Source organism: Indicator indicator, chromosome 22, assembly GCF_027791375.1.
Source record: "Indicator indicator isolate 239-I01 chromosome 22, UM_Iind_1.1, whole genome shotgun sequence".
In the NCBI taxonomy this organism is placed as follows: Eukaryota; Metazoa; Chordata; class Aves; order Piciformes; family Indicatoridae; genus Indicator; species Indicator indicator.
In genome coordinates, this window is record NC_072031.1 from 12849472 (window position 1) to 12873510 (window position 24039).

The 24039-nt window shown below is 48.4% G+C and overlaps 1 protein-coding gene across 2 annotated transcripts; it reads left to right on the forward strand.

Annotated features, from left to right (window-relative positions):
- The first annotated feature begins 15273 nt into the window (after positions 1-15273).
- On the forward strand, positions 15274-23586 carry AMZ1 (archaelysin family metallopeptidase 1). 2 transcript variants are annotated; one of them, XM_054391193.1, is made up of 6 exons: positions 15274-15577; positions 16207-16374; positions 17245-17373; positions 17485-17648; positions 19168-19344; positions 23017-23586. In XM_054391193.1, exons 1-6 carry the CDS (start codon positions 15274-15276, stop codon positions 23584-23586), a joined length of 1512 nt encoding a protein of 503 aa, XP_054247168.1. The 2 variants fall into 2 exon arrangements, with proteins under 2 accessions (XP_054247168.1, XP_054247169.1); XM_054391194.1 differs by having other exon boundaries at positions 19237-19344.
- The last annotated feature ends 453 nt before the right edge of the window (positions 23587-24039 follow it).

A 24039-nucleotide genomic window follows, 5' to 3' on the forward strand; every position in this document is an offset into this window, starting at 1 on the left:
GACCACAGTGACTCCAAACAGCAGCTCTCAGAGACTGATGAAGCTCATTATGCACTTCCCTAACGAATTCTCTTTCGGATCCATCCAGAGAAGCCTCAATTTCCAGTGCCAGGAGTAATAGCCCTGATCCTGCCTACAGCTCTAACAACAAACGAGTCACCAGTGCCGTCAAAGCTCATTCACGTGGATAAAGCCAACGTGACTGTTGCCTTTGGTCACTATCACCATGTCAGCATATTAAACACTCTTATTTTGTACATTGTGCCAGAGTAAAATGTCATTATTTCCCCCCTTCTATGTTTTTATCTGTAAACTACACTTTTCCTAGCTGTTCTTATTCCTCAGATTGCTTCAACACAGTCGAGAAGGCGAGCGTGTCTCCTACTGGTATAAAACCCCCTGCCACTGCTCTCTAAATCCTGCAGCACAGGGTGAATAGTGCTGTGCAGACAAAGGTCTGACTTTTCAGCAGCATTAAATTAGGCAGCTCAAAGGTATAGCATACTGGCTGGCTGGCAGGCACGTCCTCCGTGTACGCCGCAGCGCTGGCGGGCAGACAGCTCAACCTCGCCATTACTACAGACGTGGCATCATGGGGGGGGGGGGGGGGGAAAGAGAGAGAGAGACCTCCTGTCTCCTTAACTCCTGTTGAGAACTTCTGCCCTGTAGGGATCAGCCTTGCCTTCCTCTCTAGTTCGGGAGCATCGTCTCTGCTCTCGATTTATTCCAACGAGATCAAAGATCCATCTCCATGGAAACGACAGAGCTCAAAGAGTTTCTGCACTACAGCTTTACATCCTGCACATAGGTTTTGGCACTTTATTGGAACAGAGGCCTTGAGATGATCAGCATTGAGGTCTTTACAGAAATGGTTTGATGAGTACTGATCGATAGGCTGGGCAGGATGGCTAGAACACTGCAGAGCAGAGCTGCTGCTGCTTTGTGGCATCTAAGGAACATGAAGAGTGCAGCCATTCAGCTGTATATGGAGATATGCCATGTCCTGGCTCCCACAGCTTCCAGGGTGTTTTTCTCCTGTCCAGAGTAGATGAGGAACACTGACACATGTTCTTTGATAGCTGGCACCTCAGCACTTTGTCTCCATATCTGAAGTTTGGTAGGACCGAAGCAGAGCAACAACCTGGAGAGCATCAGCCAGTGCCCGGGGGAAGAGGAAGCCTCATCCCACAGCGCTGCTGAGGGCAGATCCTGCTCCCGAGGAAGTTAGACCACATCTTGCCACTGCTTGAGGCAGTGGAGAGACCTGAGTTGCCCATACACAGAATGTAATTTTTATAATCACATTACAAAATTGCAGAATAGCAACTGTGCAGAGAGCAATCCAGCTGCCAGCATTTAGCCTTAGCCTAGGGCACAGGCAGAATACGCCAGGCATGAATTAATATCACATAAGCTGCACCATGCTGAGTTTCATGGCTTAATTATAAAAGAGAAAGCAATAATCAAGGGATCTGTAAGGCTAATAAATGCTCTGAGAACATGGAATGTGCCACCAGATCCACAGCCAGGGTGACAGGACATGAATGCCTTTACAAAGCCCATTAATCACACACCCTGCATTAATTCACAGCTGGTTTCCAATGACAGCACTTGGCCTTCAGCCACCTTCACAGCATCACTGGGTGCAAGCAGATCATCACCTAGCCCAGAGCCAAGTGGGCTATAGTCTGCCCACCAGCAAAAACCTCACAGCCATGCATCAGCCCAAGAAGGCACAGACTTTAGCTCTGCAGCCCTGTGACTCTCCGCTGCCTTACTGCTCACACCTCCGTCACCATTTGGAGGTTTCTGGGTCAGTGCTGGTGTCCACCAGGCTGCACAGCACGAGATGAAGGACAGTGCAAGGAGAAAATCAGGCCCCTGGCAAATTCTTCAATCATCTCTGCAGTAAAAGACTTGAAAGTGATTGTGTTTCTTAGTGCCTCCAACTCTTTCTCCTCTCCATCTCTTACTTCACCTTACTGCAGCTTTTTAATTACACAGACAGCTCATTGTGGGGCTTTGCCTCTTGCTCACAGACTCCTGTTCTTCTCCATGGAGCACATTTCTACAGAGGGGCTGTCTCCACTAAGATTATTGCCCACATGAAACTTGATGTCTTTATGTCTCTGTCTTAGGCAAAAGTCTGGTAAACCATATCATGCAGATGGCACTGAGAAGAACCCCTCCACCAGTGCTATCACACAGTGATCCCCAAATTCCTCTAGACCAAGATGACAACACAGGACATGAGCCAGCCAGCCCTTTACTGGTTGCTCACAGCAGCAAGATAAGCCTCGGGCTGAAAAGCTGCAGGACTGGGTGCCAGTCAGGGCTGCACATACAGAAACTTGAAATGCTCCCAGACATCCACTTCTGCCTAATAATTTATTGCAGAGACATAAATTATTGCCTAATAATTTATTCCTTACTGCAAATATCTCACCTCTAGCCCTCTACAAGGGTAGCTCTTCACAGTTCTCTGCCCAAAGACCTCTTATCAAACCAAAGCATTTAAAGAGAAAGAACAACCCTTCTTCTCTTACTAATAAACCCAAATTTAACCATGTCCTACTTAACACCTCCTCTGAAAGCAGGAAGTGAGATGCTATTTCTGCCGGCCTCAATAAGTGGACTCTTCTGAGCCCCAGGGAGCACATAGGCTGAGTTTAAAGCCTGGGAAGGATTGCTCAGACAGCAGGCTCTTTCCTCATTGTTCCCAAAGCCTAATGAGGAGCCAAGAGGAAGCAATCATGAAAATAAAAGAGAAAATAAATAAATAACCACTCCATACTTTCCCCAGATCTTCTATTCCAGGCCAAATTTGTACAATGAAGTTGCATTCTTCTTGCTGTAAAAATTTCTATCTGCCCCCTCTTCTGCCTCTGTGACCATATGGGGACCTGAAATCAGGCATCCTCATGGGAATGAATCATGGAGCATCCACACTGGCTTCCTACAGAGAGGCTTCAAACATGATATCAGTGGTAAAAAGGCCTTGCATATGGGCACAGCTTGGGATGAAATACATTTTCCTTAGACTGGCAGAAGACAGATTTGGACCAGCTACAGCCTAGATCTGTAGACTGACAGCCTCTCCTCAAGAGTCTTTAACTCCAGCCTTAGTTCCAAATAAACCCAAAGCATTAGGAGATGCCAAGGATGCACAGGGAAGCATGAAACTAACACCTCATTTGCAAATAAATGGTTCATTTTCATTCCCCTCCAGATCTTCTGCCCAGTGTTTTCATCTCCACTCCAGAGCTGCTCTCTTATTTCTCTCTCTTATCTTTCCCTCCAGCATCAGCTTGTGACAGCAGATTGCAGTCACTAATCAAAGAAGGGCTGGGCTCTGTTGTTTGTTTTTCCAAGTCTGTGGCACTACAGTAACACAAGCCAAACACTTGTTCTCATCAATGCCGCTCCCCAAGCTTGCCAATAGCACCTGGACCCTGCCAGGACACAGCAGAGAGAGACCATTTTGCTGGTCCAACACATTTCCAGAAGGAGCACAAACATTCCCTTGGGGACACTAATGCCTCCACTCCATCCCCTACCAGAAGGTGCCTGCTGCTCTCTGCTTCTCTTCTACCACCTCCTGCTGAGGGAAGGAAGCTGTCCTTCCCTGGTGCTTCATTTGGATTTCTCAGGTGTACCACACTCACATCACTACTCACCCCTGCCTCCATGAGGTTCATCCATAGGGCTCCTTGGGGAGGGTGATGGATGGGACACATCCTGGCACACAAATGAGGATGGTTTGGGTAGTGCCCAGGGCAGCAGCTGGCCAAAGAAGGGATCTTTGCACAGCACTGGCACAAAACACTGCATTTGTATGGTATCAAATGGAAAAGACAAGGAACATTTCATCTTCCATGGCCTCTGATGTACGCAGAGGGCCAAACCAACTACTTTGGTGAGGAAGCACAAAGCTCCTATTATCTTGTCATGTGTGGTCCCTCAGACTCTCCTGCTCAAGGTGAAATCCTGCTTTGATTCCTCATCTCCTGCTTCAGACCCTCTACCTGCCAAAAACACACCACCAGACCTGCAGCTTGCAAAGGGGGCAAACCTGTCCCCAGAGAGGTACACACTACATCATCCCAGTAATCCCCTGTATAGCAGCTCCCAATCACCACTGCAAACCAGCCAGTCCTGTTTCTCCTCCTACTTTCCATCACCATTAGTACACAGATCTCACCCTTTAGTTTTCCTGCCTGTTCCTCCTTAGCAAGTTTTGCAGCCATCTCATTTTCATAGAAGCAGCAACACAAGACTAGATGATTTTATTATTTGTGTGTGCATTCCCTAATTCTCCCCCTTGAGCACAGCACAGCCCAAAGGTGAGGCAGCCCCTTGCCCAGCTGTGTCTGCAACTGCTTTAGGACCAACACTGCTAGTAACTATGCAGGGCTGGCCACACATAGGTCAAGTCTTTGTGGTTGACCAGCAGAGAGAGAACAAGAGCTGAACCCCCACTGCTCTCTTTAGACTGCTACCAACAGCCAAACCTTAAGCAAGTTTGCTCATGTGCTTTTACACTTTGTACAGTGTCCTGACTGTCTTCAAAACTGCATTATAGCTACAAGGATGCAAGCAAGGCTGAAAAAGAAACTGGGAGTCAGAGGGGAAATTCTTTGTCCCAGTCATACCACAGGTCAGTGGCAGAAGACAAAAGGTCCCAACAACCAGCACACTCTCCCATCAGCTCAGGACAGCTGACTGATGCTGCCTGGGAGTCACCTACCTCCAGCCAAGTGTCCAACAGGCTTGTATCAACCTGAGGTGATAAACGTGGTGAGACCTGACACAGCTTTGCACTGCCGGTCTCACACACACCAACACCCCAAGCCTGGCTGTCAGGACAGGGCACAAAAACCCCATCTGACAGGCTGGGTCTGAGCAGTCCTCTGGCCACCCTTGCACCAATTTATGTAGTGCTATATGATTTTCTTCAGCTAAACACCCGCAGGTGCTTAAGTTCCAGTCTTAGGCATTGGTTTGAGGTTTTTTTCCATTCCCTTCCCCCTGAGGTTGTGCAGCTCCATGAAGTTTCTTGCACTCACCTACCCAAGGCACATGCCTCTCTATTTTATATCCTTCAATGCCAAGGCAGTGGATCGTGGCCTCTCTAGGAAATACAACTCTGCATAAACAATCGAGTTTAGAAGCAGAATAATGATTGCTGCTGCTCACTGCAGATAAAGGCCACTTGTGGTGAGCATCACGTCTCTGCTGCGACCAGCTTCAATCACAGCTGAGCTGATGGGGAATGCAGCCATGCCAGGGCTCTTCCACTCCCTCCCTAGCCTCAAATTGCTGTCTCCCTGATTTGCTGCACACCTGCCCTCTCCAACTTCTGTTGGTCATCTCATCCGGTGTTTGACCACTGCCTCCTCCTCCTCCCTTTTCCCCTTCCTGTTGTACTGATCTTCTCTTCACAAAACCAGTTGCCTCCTAAAAAGTCAGAGTGCAAATGTGTGCCTGTTTGTCCCTGCTCTTCATCTCCACCACTACATCTCCCAAGTATTAATTATTAAGTTTAAATGCAAAATGTTTTTTTTAACAAGAAAAAGAGTTGGGTTTTTTTTCCTTTTTTTTTTTTTTTCTTTTTAATGGAGCAAACTATCAGGATTTTTTGCCTGGTTTTAGCTCACAGCTTCCTCGGGGCAGGAGCCAACTCTTTGAGGCTTGTATTGTTCTGAATATATTGATGCTGTGCTATGAGCAACTCGCAAACAGATAATTTAAGTTAATTAATACAAATAAACTCTAATTACAAGCTGCAACCCATTAAAACAGCACAGAGGGCATCTCCTGTGCTTGGGGTAGCAGCTGAAGTGGAAGACGATGCTACTGCAAGGCCTTAGGACTCCTTCCCACCCTCCCTCCCCAGGTGCTGAATCTCAGGAAAGTTTCCCACAAAGCGGCTTCCTGAGCAGCTGCACTGACAGCAGAAGCTGCTGCTTTGCCTCTCAGCCTGATTATGACAGCAGCAAATTAGGGCAATTTTTCACCAGTGATGCTGTTAGTGCTGTAAGAGCAATGCAGGTCCCAAGGACAGCAGACTGCAGCACACGGTAATGGTCTTGTTCTGGTGCTTGCTTACCCCACAGAATGGTAGATGGTCACTCGTCCCCTTCTCTGGCCACCTTGGCTCCAGCAAGACATTTCTGCAAGGCCCTTGGTTGTGCTGGATGTGCAGACAGCATTTGGGCTGCCAGAACCACTACAGCTCCTGAGGATGTAAATCGTATTTTTTCCCCTAGTTTCAGTTTATGTTACTTAGGGACACACTTGGGTCCCAGCCAGGCTATTCCTTCTTCATTCCATCTAGGGATGGCAGAAATGAAGGATCAAAGCACTGAATGGATCAAAACATGAAAGGCAAAATAAATGAAGCCATGAAGAAATGGGAACAGAGATTCACTCCTCTAACATAATTAACCTTTCCAAGAACAGATAATATTCCCAAATTAAAGGACACCGTGGGACATAGAAACACATCCAGGTCATGTGGGAGAGATGTACTGAGCAGAGCATCAAGGCAAATGCAAACACAGCTCCCATGGAGGAGATGGCATCAGTCGCCAGCATAACCACATAACGAGTGCTCTGCTCTCTAGACACCCACTCCTTCACTCATTTCTTATTAAGAGCAGAGATTAAAGGGCTTCCAGTCCTTGTAGCACTGTCATGTTGCTCAGCCTCAGGCTCTTTCAGGAACATGCATCCCAAAACGAGCTCTGACTTTGCTTTGGCTCCTCTCTCCCAGGCTCCAGGGAGCCGGGGGGGACGTGCCGCTGCCAAGAACAGGAACATCTTCTCCCTGGGCCAGTCCCGGGCTTCTCCTCCTGCCCTGAGCACCCCAGTACCCTTTCTCCCCTCCCCATTTTGCAGGGGGAGTCAACCCAAGTGGGGTATCCCTCTCCCCCTGCTCCTGTGCTGCTCTCCCCCCGTTGCCGGATTTGCCACCCTGCCCCTGGGGCTGCCGCTGCAACCCCTCAGATCCCAGAGCTGACCCTCGGATCTCCCATCCTGCCCTCAAAACCGTGCCTCCCGCCGGATCTGCCACCTTGCCTCTCCTGTCCCCGGAGCTGCCTCCCCCGCACCGGGAGTTGCCCTCCCTGGGCAGCCCCGCGTCGAGGGCGCCCCCTGGCGGTTGCCCCGCGCACTGCGGGAGGCGGCTCTCGGCGGCGGCTCGGCGAATCCCGCGGGCTCCCGGCGGAGGGGCCGACCTCCCCCCTTTTGCTCCCCCTTTTTCTTCTTCCTCCTCCTCCTCCTGCTCCTCCTGCTGCCGCCGCCACTACTGCCGGGCTCCGCTCCGCCTCGCCAGCCCCGAGCCGGGTGCCCCGGCCCTGCCGCACCTTGCCCGGCTTCCGCAGCCCTACTCGGCGGGCGGTGAGTCCTGTCCCCCTTCCTTGGGCAGCTGGGGGTGAGCATGGGTGGGCACCGGGTATCCTTCGTGGTGAGGAGGGCATAGCCCAGTGCGGCTGGAGCTGGTGCGGGCGGAATGGGCTCAGGGCATCTCCCCGGGTGATGGTGGCCATGCCCGGGGCATCCCCCCGCGCTGATGGCGGGTCCTGCCCGGAGCATCCCTTCAGCCGGGGTGCAGGGGACCGCTCTTGGTGTATCCTCCAACGGTGCTGGGGGGTCCTGTCCGGGGCATCCTTCGCAGAGACTGGAGGGTTCCTGCCCGGGGCATCCTCCACCGAGGCTGGGTGGTCCTGCCCAGGAAATCCTGCCCGAGGACTAGGGGTCCTGCCTGAGCATTAACCCCACGGGGCGTTGAGGGTCCTGCCCGGGGCATCCCTCACCAGGGCTGGGGGTCTTGTCCCAGAACACTCTCTTGGAGTGCCAGCGCCGTCCTTGGTGCATCCTCCTAGGTTTGGGGTGTCGGGGGCTGAGCTCGGGGCATTCTACCCAGCACTGTGAGGAGGCCAAGCTTGGTGCATCGTCACCGGGTGCAGGGGTACTTGGTCCTTTCCCACAAACCCTCCCGTGCAATCCCCGCCCCGGGAATTGGCTTCAGCTGCCCGTTCTCCAAATCAGCAGGGTCGAGGAGGGCTCAGGTGTCCCAGGAACAGGACCTGCTTCTGCAGTGTTTCCAGAACATGCAACCCTCCGGGATGGCAGAGCTGTCTGGTGTTTGGGGTACAGCTGGCTACTAAGAAATCTTGGGTTTAGGATTTGTTGTGTGTGTGTGTGTCCCTCAAGCCATACTGGTTTTCTGGCTCCTTGGTTGTGGTACTACTGTGGAACCCCTTCCTTCTCCTTGGCTGCAAAATGCACATAAAAATCCCCTACCTGGTGACACCACCTAACAAGCACTTGATTTCTGGGGAGGAGGCACAGCATTACAGTGCATTTATACTGCATGATGAGCCACTTTTATAATGCCTGTGCTCGAGGGAGTATCTAACCACAGCCATACCTGTTTGGCCATCCATCTGTATGGAAAACACAGCCCCTTCCCTGGCTAACACCAGGGTTGTCTCACAGAAACCATTTAGTGTGTCTAGACAAGTATGATGAAAAACAAAGTACTTGGAGCTGTGAATGATCAGAGCTCAGGTGTCTGTGCAGTGTTAGGTTTGTTGTACAGCACTAATAGGTGCAGCTCGGTGCTTTTGGGTCTTTGGGTAGCAAACACACAGGAAGCAGCCAGTAGATTGTAGAGGTTTGTTTCATGTTAGAGCAAAGGAAGAAGAAGGCAGCCAGCCCTTCATCACACATGTGTTTGGGAGAAGCATCACAGAGAGTTTAAGCAGGCTAAAAAGAATAGAGAAAGCACTGAAGATGATGAATAAACAGGTGGTGATGGGGAAACAAGGAGAAAGGCACGTACCTTCAGCTTGCTTTCTGGAGGGCTGCACAGAGAACTTTATGAATGTTCATCTGGCACTTAGAGGGGCTCAAATAAAAGGCACTTAAAAAAAAAAAGAGGTGGCATTATGTATGAGCATAGAATAAATAAAATCCTTAGAAGACTGGAACTAGGGATAATGTATGCCCTTAATGCTTATTCAAATGAAGAACAGTGTATTGAAGAGAGCAGGCTTTAATGCAAACCAGAATCAAGGGGAGAGTAGATATGTCCATGTTCCTAAAGACTTTGAACACTTAAATAAGGACAGATGGAAGCATCTCTTATTTAATGACTTTTAGTCATCTAGTCTTCAATCCTGCCAACCTTTCTGTGTATGAGTTGTCCACCTGACTTGTCCAACAGCCCAATTAAATTAATGGGGAAGATTTATGTGAGGACAGACTTCCAGGACTGAGCCTTGTGGCAATAACCTATCAATCATAGTTCCAAAATGACAGGTAGATTCTCCTCCCAGAAAATGCATCTGTGAATCCCTGAAGGTTTCCACAGTACCAGAAATGACTCTTTATTTTTTTTTTTTTTTGAGAGAAACCACACAAAGCATCTGTTTCTGAATCACAAACATGTTCTAGAGACATTACACATAAATATTGCTGGGATCTGGCAGTATGTGAGGCCAGGATGTTTTATCTAACATTATGGTCTGGAAGACATAAAGATCTGGTTCAGTATTTTGTGACCACTTGATGTAAAGTGAGGAAGATGTTACAGTTCATTGTGGGTACAAATCTGGGGATGATCAGGTCTAGAGTGTATTTTCTCTGTGAGCAGAAGAGATGGATTCTGAGAAGTGCTGAGCATCTTAAAATTCCCCCACAGCCCCTGGGAACTGCCCCATTTCAGATCTGAACCTGACCATACAGATTTGGTCTGACCCAAGTAGCTGAGTTTATTCAGCAGGCAAAGCCTGGCTCTGTGCAAGGGGTTGAGTTCAGGTGCTCAAGGAAGGAGCTGGACAAGTGAGAATTTTGTTTGGACAAGAGCTAAGTGCTCCCACACCTTAGTGACCTCTCTCTCTCCCTCCCATCATGCTGAATTTTTTTACCTGCTGAGAGTTCAGCTTCCCAGTCAAGAAAAATCTCTTTCTATCCATGTCAACAAATAAATTGAACAAATGGTTTTCAGGCTGTCATCTGTGTCACACTGGGGAGGAGGGACCCATCTTAGAGTGGCAGCAGCAGCAGACACCAACTGCAAATCTCAGGAAAAGAGCTATTAAGCAACTAGGGCATGTGTTGATAATTAGTTAATGCTTGTTATGTTTGCTCTGGGCTTTTCATTTCTGTTGCCTGGCTATGAATTTTCTGCACTATCGCTGCTTGTTTACAGCACAGCACCTAACTTAAGCAATTAATCAGTTTTAAGAGACTCCACTAATGTCCCTCTGACATCCAAAGAGGCCAGTTAAGTGGGTTTACCTCTAAATACTTCACAAGAGCTGAGAGGGGAAGGAGATAGAATGAATCTCCTTCTGTGCATCTGCAGCCTGCAAAGTCAGAGTTAGAAATTACGCACAAATTGACTTGTAAAACAAACAACTTCAGAGTGACCAGCTTAAAAACAAAACAAAAACCCCCAAACAACAGTCTATGATATTAGGGCCAGATTCCATAAAATACCAAATAAATCCCTTATGTACTGAGTGCCCTTCTCTGGACCTGTACATCATACATCTTCTGCAGATGAGACCATTCCTATCTTGTCAGAATATCCTGAGTGGACTTGCACTGGATGATACTGTCTTGGCTTTTGAGAATTACACTGCCAGCCCCAGGCATACCTATCCAAGAAAGCAATGTCAATATAATAGAGGGTAAATGACACAACTGTGAATTTCAAAAAGAATAATTCATAGGTAATTTTCAATTACAAAGAATAATTTATAGGTGCCTGATTTGCAAAGAGAATAATTTATGAGTCACCTGAATTGCATATATAGCACATTACAAGTTACTCTACGAGAGGGAATGTGCTGACTGCTCAGCTGTCATGTGCTGAGACTGGATTCTGGGAGCGTTTCTTGTGAAAACACTCACCATGGAATGTAATCCATCAAATTCCATAGCAAAAAGATCTGTTTAATGTGCCCATACCTCCATGTGTTATCAAAAGCCAGACATCCAGCCGGTGTTGTCCTTGGAGCTCCTGCCTTACATCGTCGCCCACAGGCAGAAAGGCCACAACTGGGTTCCTGCAACATAGTCATTAGGAAAGGCTGTTCCCAAGAGCAGACAAGGAGTCAAGTACCAAAACCTTTGGGTTATAGAATCATAGAATTGTGTTGGTTAGAAAAGACCCCTAAGATCATGGAGTCCAGGTGTTGACATAACACCACCGTGCCACTAAATCCTGTCCCGGCCACACTGCATCCCCACTGCACTGCGTGGAGGTGATGATGAATAACATGAAAGATCTGAATAACAGATAACCATAACCTGGATTAGGATTCCCAGCACAGGCTGGCTCCTTTTCTGCCCTGTTAGGGATCCTGCAGGTGCCAGGGGGGCACAGGTTCTTGTCTCATGCCCATGTCTCATGGGCATCGCTCCTTTGTGAGATCCTGTATGAGTGCTCCTTGGTTTGGCAAAATTGCGTCAGCAAATGGCTTCAAGATGGAATGACAAAATATAGGTTGGGAAAGGGATGTTTTTTTCTAATGAGGAAAGTAGAAAATATCCCATCAGTGAACATAGTGAGTGTCTCCACTTGCAGAAAGTCTTAAAATTAGGATTTTGCTTAAGGCATTTCCTCCAGCACAACCTCTAGTTACTGGCCTTTGAAATAAAAAAAAAAGGCACTTTCTCCTCCTCAGGACTTGTTAGTCAAATCCTACACTTGCCATTAAACAAGGGACCACATCAGCTGCTTATTTTTTCATTAAGGGCATGCTGTCTCCTTCCTATGTACCTGAAGAGCAGAAGGATGCATTGGTGCTTCCACTTCTTCATTACCACCTTGGCATCTTAAAAACTAAAGGGGAACAGAAATATCCAAGGTGCCATTCCCTTTGAAGCACTGCATCAGGGAGTGATACATGGCACCCTCCACATAAGAGCTTCAAAACTACAAAGCCCTTTTGCACTACTTCAGTTACTGAAACACTCTATCTACACGTTAGATGAAGCTCAAATAGCATCCACTACAGTTAATGTTGCAAAACAGCTTCTTCTTTAAACTGCTGAAGCTGTCCATAAACATATTCTGAAGCATTAATTTTCCCCAGTGATGTGTTTTAGAAAAAGCTTGCTAAACAGAAGTGATTGTGTTGGATTTCAGAGTGTAATAGGTTGCTGCTCTTCAGTTACAAGTAAACCCAGAGCCTCCAGGAGAAGGAGGCTCCAGACTCTGTGATGCAAGTGAATTCCTGTGCTTGAGCTTTCAGACCACTGAAGTATAATCATGGAAGTCCTTGGGCATGGTGGACATTCACAAAACACCCATGGTTGTAGCTGGGAATGTCTGGAATTGGGTGAATGTCCCCTTTTAGGAAGCCTTGGGAAACAATGTGTACGCCATAGCTTTGGGTGCAAGCTATATTCCAGGAGAGAGCCCGGGGGAACACATGCTACAAGACTGTGCACTCATTGTATCTGCTGCTACATACATCCCATTTAGAAAAGAAAAATCCATTCATTTTTCTAACCAGCTCCTCCTCCCCCAGACCCATACTCCCCTTACTGCCAGGAAGCGCTGATGAAAGTGGGCTCAGAAACCTCTTTTGACGAGGTCACTCTCAACCTGGACCAAGAGCAAAGTCTCTTCTTGATTTCCCCAAGAGCAACAGGCAGTCAGCAGCTCACAGCATCATGTCCTCAGTCATTTTAACATTGCTAATAGTTTCTGAGTGTAAGTTCTGCATATGACTGAAAAACTGATGCTTGTGTCTGATGTTTGTGCAGAACGAGTGAAATCTTGCCCTTAGGAAAAGGCCTAGCCCAAGGCGACCTGGTGGGGGTCAGACCCTCACTTCATCCTCCCAAATCTGAAGCAAGTCAGAAGCATAGAGATTTGGGTGAGGAAGTAGAGGACAACCTCGTGTGAACTCTCATTCCTACCTATGAAAATCAGCAGAGGCACTTTGAACGTTTTTCTTTTTTTAAGGTAGTTAAGAAGTGGCTGAGAAAGCATTGCAGGTTTGATTTTGAAACTTTTATTGGATCAGGGCCCTTGTACCTCTTCAGATCCCACCGTGCTGCCTGCTGTCAGCCTTTAATGCTGGTAAAAAACAAAGCTTGCAAAAATAAAACTGCTTACCCGCTCCCTCTCCTGGGCTATACACCCTTAGCACCAAACAAAAAAGATCACACAAACTGAATCTTTTTAAGGACTGCTTACACACACACACATCTTCCCAAGGGTAAGATGGAAAGGAATTCAGTGTTAATTTTAATGGGCTGCTACCTCTCTCTTCCAGTGCAAACTGCCAGAGCCTTCCCTGCACAACAGAGGAAGGACTCTGGCTCGTTCACATTGGGGCTGTTTGGCAATGCTGAATTTTCTTCTTGTATTGCTGTCTCAGGGGCCACTGAATGTCACTTACTCAACAGATGTAGGATGCAGACCTACTTAAAAGCTAGACTTAACCTGTTCCTCCCCAAAATATTTCACTTTATTTTTTTTCCCCCTATGTTTGAATGATGCTGGTGATGAATAATGGTGACGGTGAACAGCTGATATATTTGCTTATCTATCCAGAAAGCTGGAGGGGTTCTTTTCAGTTAGTGTTAACTGGCCCAATAGAATCACACAGCTATAGAGGTTGAAAGAGACCTTTGAGATCAGCAAGTCCTACCACTCACCTAGACCTCACAATCCCACCAGAAGACAACACTCATTCCTAGAAACCCTGTGCTTTTGTGCATACACATCTGTATTTTTCATGCTGCTCTACACAGATGAACTTACCTGTGGGAGGCAACTGGAGCACTGCTCCAAAATGCTTTAGTTCTGTTTTTCATGATCTCCTTAGCAGAAATGAGTGTCTCTGGAAAAATCCAGACATGGGTTAGCTATAGGAGTTGTACTTCATTTCTTCTTTTTCTTCCCTTTCCCCAAAAAGTCTACCGGAATCTCCACAAGTGCATAAACTGCAGTGGGAAATAAGTGCTTGGCTTCTGTAGCTTTGGATCACAGAGTCATAGAATTGTTAGGGTTGGAAGGGACCTCAGGGATCGTCTAGTTCCAACCCCACTGCCATGGGATCACACTAGATCAAGTTGCTCAGAGCCACATCCAGCCTGGCCTTAAAAAACCTCCCTGGGCAACCTGTTCCAGTGTCTCACCACCCTCATGGTGTAAAACTTCTTCCTAACATCCAATCTGAATCTCCCCACTTCTAGTTTTGCTCCATTCCCCCTACTCCTATCACTACCTGACATCCTAAAAAGTCCCTCCCCAGCTTTCTTGTAAGCCCCCTTAAGATACTGGAAGGCCACAATAAGGTCTCCTCAGAGCCTTCGCTGGCCTTAGAAAGGACCCAGGAACAATCTTTCTGGGATGCTCTGAATTAATTTCTTTCTGCTGCAGGCTTTCATTTGGTCTTTATTTGCCACTTTACATCATTGCCAGCATTCTTGATGCTAGCATGGTGTGACATGAAGTTATTCATCAAGTGACATGATGGCAATGGGCCCACCCATATCTTGCTGAAGAGGCAGCACCAGCAAATATGAGTCTAACCCACCGTGGCCCACCTGTGGATCAGGCTGGGCAAACCTTCCTACATCTTGCAGCCTGACAAGAGCACTGTAAACTGGCAGATGTCCCAGGTCAATGCTGAAGAGTGAGGATTAAAAACTGTTAGAGGAAATAGTCAACAGTGAAGAGCTGCTTTCACTGGTGCCAGGTAACTCACAAGGTTTGCTTTCTGATAGATGGATAAATAAACACCAAGATCTACCTCTTCTTTCTTGCCATGGACCTATGCCTCTGAGAGCATTGTTTAGGCCAAGTAAAAAGGAGCACCATGCTTGGACATCACACAGGGGCCAGTGCCCCCAGCTGCACAACACACAGAGGTATTTCTTGAGGATAGAGCATCCAAAAAAAAAAAAAAAAAAAAAGCATCTGATTTACTCCAGACACCTGGTGACTATAATGGGGCTGTGCATTCTTGAGCACCATCTGCTGGTATGCTGCCCATAGACCAGAGATGTGCACACAGATGCAGAGCAGCCTATAAAAGCTACTGTCATGTAAATGCAGAGGGGCTCTTGGCCGTATACAGCGTTTAGAAGCTCCCAATCAAACCTTACAGCTGGGATCTTGGTGCAAACTGCTCTGAGAGTAAAGTGTGAGATTTCCAGGTCCCTCATGAGGCCACGTGCTGACGGCTGTGTCCCTTCCTGCAGGCAGTGCCGCAGCCGGGGGGGGGTCTCTCCGCGATGCTGCAGTGCAAACACGCTCAGGAATTCAGCTTCGGGCCCCGGGCTCTGAAGGATGCACTGATCTCTACCAACCCAGCCCTGCAGGAGCTCTATGCCAAAGCTTTCTCCAGGGCAGAGAAGCTGTTCCTCTCTGAAGCCTACAACCCACAGAGAACGCTCTTCTGCACGCTGCTCATCCGGACGGCTTTCGACTGGCTCCTCAGCCACCCCGATGCCCCCGAGGACTTTGAGACCTTCTATCACGCCATGCTCAGGAGGAAGCAGAACTTCTACCGAAAGCACATTTACCTGCAGCCTATAGGTAATGTGGGCATCTTCACTGAGCAACCTGCAAAGATGGGGGAGGGAGGTGGGTGGTGCTAAACGCTGTTAACATCTTCTTCTGAGGACTAACCTGCAAAATGCAATTGTCAGAGCAAAGGTAAGTGTAGCACCAAAGGCTCTGGCATGCCCCCAGCCCACAGTCACAAACCACAGTGGCCACCACGAGCAGACCTGCCCTGTAAATGGTGTGTGTGCTCCTGGGTGCAGCTTGCTATGAACATGTGGATGCATACATCCATGTGTATATATTTGTAAAACTGTGCTGACTCAAACAACATTTCTGGAGCTCCATTCCTGATGGGACATTAAAACCAGCCACTCATTCCCATATTCTTCATCTTTCTGCACATCTTAAACAGGAGTCAACCCTCCTAGCACATCTGCTCTGCTAATAAGGAAGTGTAGTTATGCCTTGAACCACCTTTGAGAAAGAGCTCCCTCTTTTCCTCTCTGTCTGTATAACCACCTAGAGATGTCCACCACCTTCCAGAGTAAGCAATTAACTTCAGAACGAACCAGCTTGCGTCTGTTGCTGTGGCCAAGCCCACAAAACCCCTACAGCTCACCCTGGCTCTAAGGAACTGATAATAGAGCTTCTCTTTTCAGACTTAATTGAAGGCCCTGCTGGGCTCTCGCTGCTGGATTCCCTCCAGAGCTGTGTGGAGTCTTTCTTCCTGGGTCTCCGTGTGAAGTGCCTTCCCTCCATCCCCATCTCTTCCATCCACTGCTGCTACCGCCACAGCCGGGACTCGGACAGGGTGCAGCTTCATGCAGGTGAGGAGCTGGGAGCAGGGAGCCCACAGAGACATCAGCTTGGCACCGGGCATGAGCCCTCCCTTGGGAAATGCCTGAAATAGCCCTGCATTGCCTGAGCAGGGAGGGGATGAGGAAGGGAGTGAAAAGGGAGAAATCCTGTTCCCATGGAAAACCCAGAATGTTGAGGCTGGAAACAGGAATGAAAAACAAAGTGACTTTCATCATATTTTCCTCTGCTGTTTGTATTTTTCAGTGCTATTATGCTTAGGTCTAGCTCTGCAAAGTGATGGGATCAGCTCTGTGGCCAGGCATTGCTGATCTGGTGCAGCTTGAGTTCTCCCACCTCCTGTCCAGAGTCAAAGTCAATTACTGGCCTGGGTGGTGCAGGCAGGAAACTCCCTGGCCTTTCATCTTAGGAAATTTGGGTTCAAGGGTCACACAACTCCCCAGGGAAATGGGTTTGTCAGCTGCCAAACTCCTGCTGCACAAACACCCACCTGGATCGTGCTGCTTTCAGGTGCCATGGGCAACATGAGCTCAGCACAGTGCAGTGGAGGAGCTGCTCCAGCTCAGGTCGAAGCTGTCTGTAGGGAAATTCTTCTACTTCCAGGTGCTTATTTCCATGGGTTAGCACTGAATTCTGCCCTTAGCTCTGCTTGGGGCTAACTCTGTGCTCGGCCCCACTTCCAAAGTCAGGTCTGTTCATACTCCTGTTTGAGGGGATGGACTACACAGACATGGGTTTCCATCCAAGATGCTGAATCCAGCAGCTCTGCCTGTCTGTGGCTTGGATTACACCCTCCTCCCAATAAGCAACACAAATTCTGGCTCCTTCATGCTTTCCAGAGATGCTTCATTTTATTGAACAGCTTTCTTGTATTTGTCCAGATGGGATCTTGAATTTCCTGAAGAACAACAAGCCCATGGATGCCCTGTGTGTCCTTGGACTCACTCTTCTGGATCTTTACCCATGTGAGACCTGGAGCTTCACGTTCAGCAAATTCCTGCCAGGACAAGGTGGGACTGATGTCCTATGGTCTCCTAGCACAGCTTCCTTCTCATGCTGCCTAAGGTGAGAAACAGTCATAAGAGAGCTGGTGCCTAACTTGTACACACCTCTCCTTACAGAAGTGGGGGTCTGCAGCTTTGCCAGATTTTCTGGGGATTTCCCCCATGCTGGTTGTAGCAGCTTGAATCCAGTCACACAGAAGGAACAGTTATGTGAAGTCAGCAAGGAAAGCAGAGACCGGACATGGCCATTCAGTGCCCAAGAGATGGTCCAGTGCTGCAAGGTAGGACCAACAATCTCCCACATCCTGTGTTTCCTACCCTGTGGGGTTAAATATTTCAGGCCTTGGGCCTCCAGTTGCACCAAAGGATGTTTAGGTTGGATATTAGGAAAAATTTCTTCACTGAAAGGGATGTAAAGCATTGGAATAGGTTGCCCAGGGAGATGGTTGAGTCACTGCTCCTGAAGGCAGTTAAAAGACAGAAAGATGTGGTGCTGAGGGACATGGTTTAGTGGTGACTTGGCAGTGCTGGGTCAACAGTTGAACTTGATGACCTTGAAGGTCCTTTCCAACCAAAATGATTCTATGATTCATATCTTAGTGCAGTGAGGCAAGCATAAATCTGCTCCCAGAAGACATAGACACAGCAAAGTCCACACACTTAATGCAGTCAGAAGGAGCTTGCAGCTTAGTGCACTGTGCAGAGACCTCTTTCTCCCCTTGCCCCTGCAGCAAACTATAGCAGCAGCTGTATAGTGGGGCTACAGAACTTGCCTCAACATAGACACAAAAGCCCTGCCCAGCTCCTTACAAGCCCCTGCTTGGGCAATCTAAGTCTTTTACTTGTCCTGCAATGCCCAGGCAATTGGATCTGTTAACTGATAAACTATTTGGAGGTTAATCAGAGCATCTAGTGGAGTTAACTAATGGCTGGCTGCAAATGGGTGACTGTGTGTTGCTCAGACATTGGTATCCATAAGGGGAAAGGACCACTTACCAGACCTGGTTACATGGATGGATGAATGGAGGGAGGAGAAAAATACCTCAGACAAGTTTGAACATCTATTTATGTGTGGATGCCCTCAAACACCATTAATTTCCAACAAATCCTCTTCACAACTGCTCTCCTCACTCATCTCAGCATCTCCCCTGTGCCAGGTCTGCTTCTTGTGCTTCTCCCAAGGCTCCCATGGAACAGCCACACCAATACTTTTGATACCATTTCTCTCTGTCTCCTCTTGGTTTTGCTCAGGATTTTCTTGTCTGAGGTCTCTTCCTCTAATTTCAATGTTAGGTGGCAATAGGAGGAGGAGGGGAATCCTCCATCCTTGCCCCAGCTGCCAATTCCCAAAGCAGTCATACTTGGCCAGCTGACTCCAGCTTAGTTTTCACTTTGGCACCAGTGTGAAGAGCTTTGGAAGGACCCAGATCTGTTGTTGCCAAGAGCTTCTCCCAGATTTCTCACACGGACTGAGCTGCTCTTTTCAGACCCCTGTGGGACTGGATTTTTCCCCTTAAAAACCTCACCACGCTGTCCTTGGGGAAAAGAGTGACAGCAGCACTGCCCTATGACTCCAAACGTGCTGTCTGCAGCTTCTTCCCACAGCACTCCTCCTCCTCCACCACACCAGCAGGGATGTTGGGGTACCTGGGAAGAAGGGAGCCACACTCCCCTTTCCCCACGGAACAGCCAGGGCTGGCCAACGTGTCAGTTAGACTGCCAGGGAGCAGAGAAATAAGAGGTGGGGCAATGGAAGCAGGAATGACCCTTACAGTGCTGTGCTTTTTGCTTCCCTGAAAGGTGACCTGTCACGAGATCTGCCACCTGATGGGGCTGGGGACCTGCCGCTGGCTGCAGTGCATCATGCAGGGGGCGCTGAGCCTGGACGAAGCCCTGCTGCGGCCCCTGGAGCCCTGTCCCATCTGCCTGCGGAAGCTGCAGCACGTCGTGGGCTTCAAACTCATCGAGCGCTACAGGGTGAGAGAGAGATCCACCACCCTTCCTGGAGCACGGGGACAGGGCAGGAAGCAGAGCAGCTCACCCCAAACCACAGCATGAAACCTGCTGTAGCACTGTGTTAAATACAGGTTCAGTGCAAGGTGCACTAGAAAGCTGACAACTAAAAGAGGAGGCTAAGGTAGCACTTCACACAAGCTCGAGGGCTTTTGGCTGTTCACAAGGGACAGTGCAACAGGCTGACCCTATTTTGCTAGTCCTAAAGTGAGGTGGGAAGGAGAGGCAGATTGCAAGCCAAAAAGTCAGTGAGCACAGCAATTCCCACATCTGTGCCCTCTCCTTATCTGCTCCTCTCGGGCTGCTGCTACCACAGAGATAAACATCAAGTGTGTACTTTGCTGCAGTCCCATTGTTTAAAGATATGAGAAAGTATCCCAAATTAATAACCCTAATATGTGGAAGGTCCCAGGGTCATCTTTTGTCTCTTCTCTCCCACCTGTAACGCTGCTAACCCCACATTTAGACAACATCAGGAACTGTGCAAAGATGCCCTTAGCTCTAGAAAGGGTTTTCTGCCTCTGCTGTCTGAAAAGCAGGATTCAGACAGTAGAACAGAGGTAGAATAGAGGTAACATCATCATTTGCACTCAGCACCCTGTCTTCTGCTGGTTACAGTTCCTGTCTGACACACAACGTGTTCAGAGAGAGGATGTTCTGTGGGTGCCTGTCGTAAAGCCTGTGGGTTATATTTGTAATGAGATACGTGCACAACGAGAAGGGAGATGCCTCTAGATTCATTCAGCGTGGAATCAGCCACACAGTAAAGGATGTGGAAGAAAAAAACCCACATTTGTGTGGTTTTCCTGCCTGTCTGTGCATCTGCAGTGCTGTCAGACCCATCGCTGACTCTGTGTCTGCTTGGTCTCTGCTTCTGTCTGAGAAATGCCTAAAATGCTGAGACTAGCAGAGGAATAAATTCTGGTTTATTTAAGCACCCAGCATGTCAGCTCTTGCTTTCTAGAAAAGAACTGTCACCTGCATTCAGCTTTTCTAGAAGCATTTTTGCTGTTACACCTGCAGAAAATACTGTAATTGGCTCAGCATTCGCCAGTGACAAGGGACACAAGCCTGAAGAAAGAATACATGCACCAAATGTCACATCTGCTTCCTTGCCAAGGAAAAGCTCAGCTAGATATAGTACATGCTGCTGTAAGAGCCTTGTGACAGTCTCTGTAAGAGGCTTTGCTTCAGCATTGAGAGGAAATAGAAATGCCAGCAATGAATTAAATAGTTACAGGCCCTGACAGAAGAGAGCACAGAGCATTTGGACACAATATCAGACAGCAAAGTTACTTGCTGAGCATGTTTGGAGAGGTTGTGCCTGGCCAAGTACTGTCTCTAAGTCACATTCCCTTTGGAAAAGTAGGAGGCGTCCCCACCTGCCACATAACAGCCCCAGACACTCATAATGAACACAGGAAATGCCAGACCCAAAGCTGCTCCTCACCAGGAGCAGGTAATGCTGCTGGAGTCTGCAGGGAGACACAGGGGCAGAAGGGCATGGGGGACAGGAAAGCAATCCTTATGCAGGAGAAGGAACCCTGCAATTTATTTATCAGAGCTGCACTAAGTAACACTTCATTTTTTCATCATAGCTGCTTATTCCAGCATGAGTCATCTCAAAAACTGAAAGCAAATCAATTCTCCTGGTGTCTCCCTACCACAACCAATGTTTCCACCTGCTGCTTCTACAGCATCTCACTCGGGCTGCTCTATACATAGTGCTTCAGTTAGTTTGTGGTGGCCACACTGCAGAAGAAAACAGTGCTCAAGCTGCTCTTAGTGGTTGGGTTAGCTACTTCCTCATTGTGGTGGTAAAGGCAGCATCTGCTCTTGGGTGCAGCAGAGCCACCACTGGGGATGGCAGCAGTACCATGGCAAAGGTGCTTGAAAAAATTTCCAGTGCCAAACCTGGAGCTCCTGGAGGTGTCAGGCAGCAGGTTTCATTCCTATTGACTGACTTACAGGGGGCACACACTTCAAATGTTCCTTCCTGCAGGTAAGCCAAAACCATGAAGACATCAGTGCTCCCTAGCTAAACAGGAGAACAAAGAAAGGCTGCAGCCCTACAGACCCTTCTCAAATTTGAATCAAGAAGCTACCCTGAGGGTGAAAGGCAGGAAAGATTTCTGGGTTTTGGTAGCAATCTTGAGTCACTCATCCCCTCCTTTTGCATTAAATAATCCAGACAGACTGCTTGAACATCCTCATCCCGCAGCTTTCTCTATTGGGAATTGTGTGAAGGAACAGTTGTGATTCCTTCCCAGCTTCACTACTGTTGGGAATTTTTAGAGACACAGAATCATGGGCTGGTTGGTTGCAGCTTTCAAATAAGCTTTGCTGTCCCCTGCCCTTGTCTGGCTCCTCTTGCAGCTTCTGGTGCCGCCTTTGTTTTGAAAACCCAGAGGGAAGGAAAGGCTGTTGGAGGTGGGATGAGGCAGGAGAAAAGTTGTCCCTTTACATTTTTTCTTGCCCCGGAGGGAGGGGGCAGGGTGGATTAACTTAGCTGAAAGAGTCCATTTTATTCTTGTATGAATTTCTTCCCTGAGGCTTTATGCACAGACTGAAATGAGAAATGGGGCTGATTTCTCCCACCCACTCAATTTGAGCTCTTTATCCTTTCTGTCACTTGCCTGAAGAAAGCAATAGAAGAGGGAAGGGGGAGGGAGCAGCAGGACACTGCAGGAGTCTGGAGCTCCGGAAATCTCCTGCCCACTTCTCAAACCCCACAGCTCACCCTGAGCTGAGCACCTACACACCCAGCATCTCAGGTTAATACTGTGTCACCCTTGTGTTTCCTAAAGCAGGACTCTGCAAAAGTATCAGCTGGGAGCTGCAGAAAATGAAGAAACAGCTTATGAGGGTGTGAAAAAGCCGAACACACACACACACACACACACACACACACACACACACCCCCACACCCCCCCCCCCCCCCCACACCCACCCCACCCCCCTCTGCCCCCCAACACATGCCAACAAGGCAGACAAGGAGATCACATTTTTCCAGTGGTGACTGGAGTACTGCAGTTCATTCCCTGAGGAATGTGCCAGAAGCAACCTGTTATATGCCCCATTGCAGCATTTCATATTTAAAAAAGGAAATTGCCTCAGACATTTTCCTTTCATTAATTTTTTCCTGGAGCCTGGCCTTCCCACTTGTGCATCTCAGCTCAAGAAGGGAAGAGCTGTTCTGAGGAGTAAAATGCACTTTACCTCAGGAGTTAGTGACATGAAACAGGATTCTTCCCCACTCTCTCAGGAGATTTTATAATGACACAGCTTCCTCTAGAGGGGCACTGGTTTGGCTAGAGACCACATCTGCTTAGCAGGGATTTGGTGTTATTTTTCTCCTACCACCTTCAATAACAGGGCAGATAAAGTCCACATCTGACTGGAGGCAGCTCTGCCAGACACTGACCCCAGGAAAACAGGAGAGAGGGAAAGCTCCTGTCTTCACAGAGTAGCTAGGAGTTGTCTGAACCCATCTCTAGTAGAGAGAACATAACATCTGAAGCTGAACCACCCAGCAGAAAGAGGCTTACCTGCCAAACAGGCTTCTCTTTACATGGGAAAGGTGTAGCTGTTTCCTCTCATTCTTTAAAATGAAAGCTTTTTTCCCTTTCATTACAGAAGCTCTACACTTGGACACAGACTGTATTGTCCACATGGCCAAGGCAAGAGTCAGCAGACCTGTCTGCCTCAGAGGACATCCTTCCATTCAGCTCAGACTCTGGGATGGGCTGTGAGAACGACTCTGAGGCTGTGACCTCCTTGTCCGAGCCGCTGACGCCAGACACTTGCAGCCAGGCCCTGTCCATCAGCCAGGAGCTGGAGCAGGATGAACGTTCGTGTTCGCTGGCAGAGGTACAGAGCCAGCCCCAGCTCGCTGTGCCCACCAAGCCCACAGACACCATTAAAGATTATGAACTGTGGCTGGAAACCTGCATTGCTGCCCTGGAGAGAAACGTCTCTGAGGAGGAACTAGCCCAAGTAGACAAAGCTGTGGATGCCCTGGCCAAGTGGGAGATGTTCACAGGACAGCTGCCTGTCATGAGGAAGGACCTACCCTTCACTAAGGACAACACTGGGCTAAGGAAAGTTCTGGGAGACAAATTCTCCTCCTTGCGGAGGAAACTGAGTTCCAGAAAACTGTCCAAAGGGGAATCATCCCCACATCGCTGGCGGTGGGAGGAAAACTAGGCTGGGTCTGCCTTGGGTTGGGCCAGGTTGCTTTGGTTACCTTAGTGCCCTGCCTCTGAGCTTTCCCACCACAAGCTGTTGCTGTCCAAGAGAAGCAGCAACTCCTCACAGGAATAAAAGGTGTTTCTTTTTTTCTGGGATTGCTAACAGTTTTGATGTGATCGTTCTCTCAGGGCTTTTCCTGTGCTGGTCTACACATCAGCACTGCTCCAAACCCCCATCAAGTCTTTTGTAGGCACTTGTATTTCATTGCCATATTTCATTTGGTCTGAAGTCAGTTAGGAAGAGCCCCATGCTAACCACTAAATACATTCACACAGAAGCTTGGGCCATCTGAACAAACAGATGCAAATGAAACCAGGGCAGCTCTCCCATACATAGAGCTCTCCTCTGCTTAGCATTGCAGTCTGAAGCACAGATTCTATTTCTCCCTCTCCTCCCATACCAAATGTT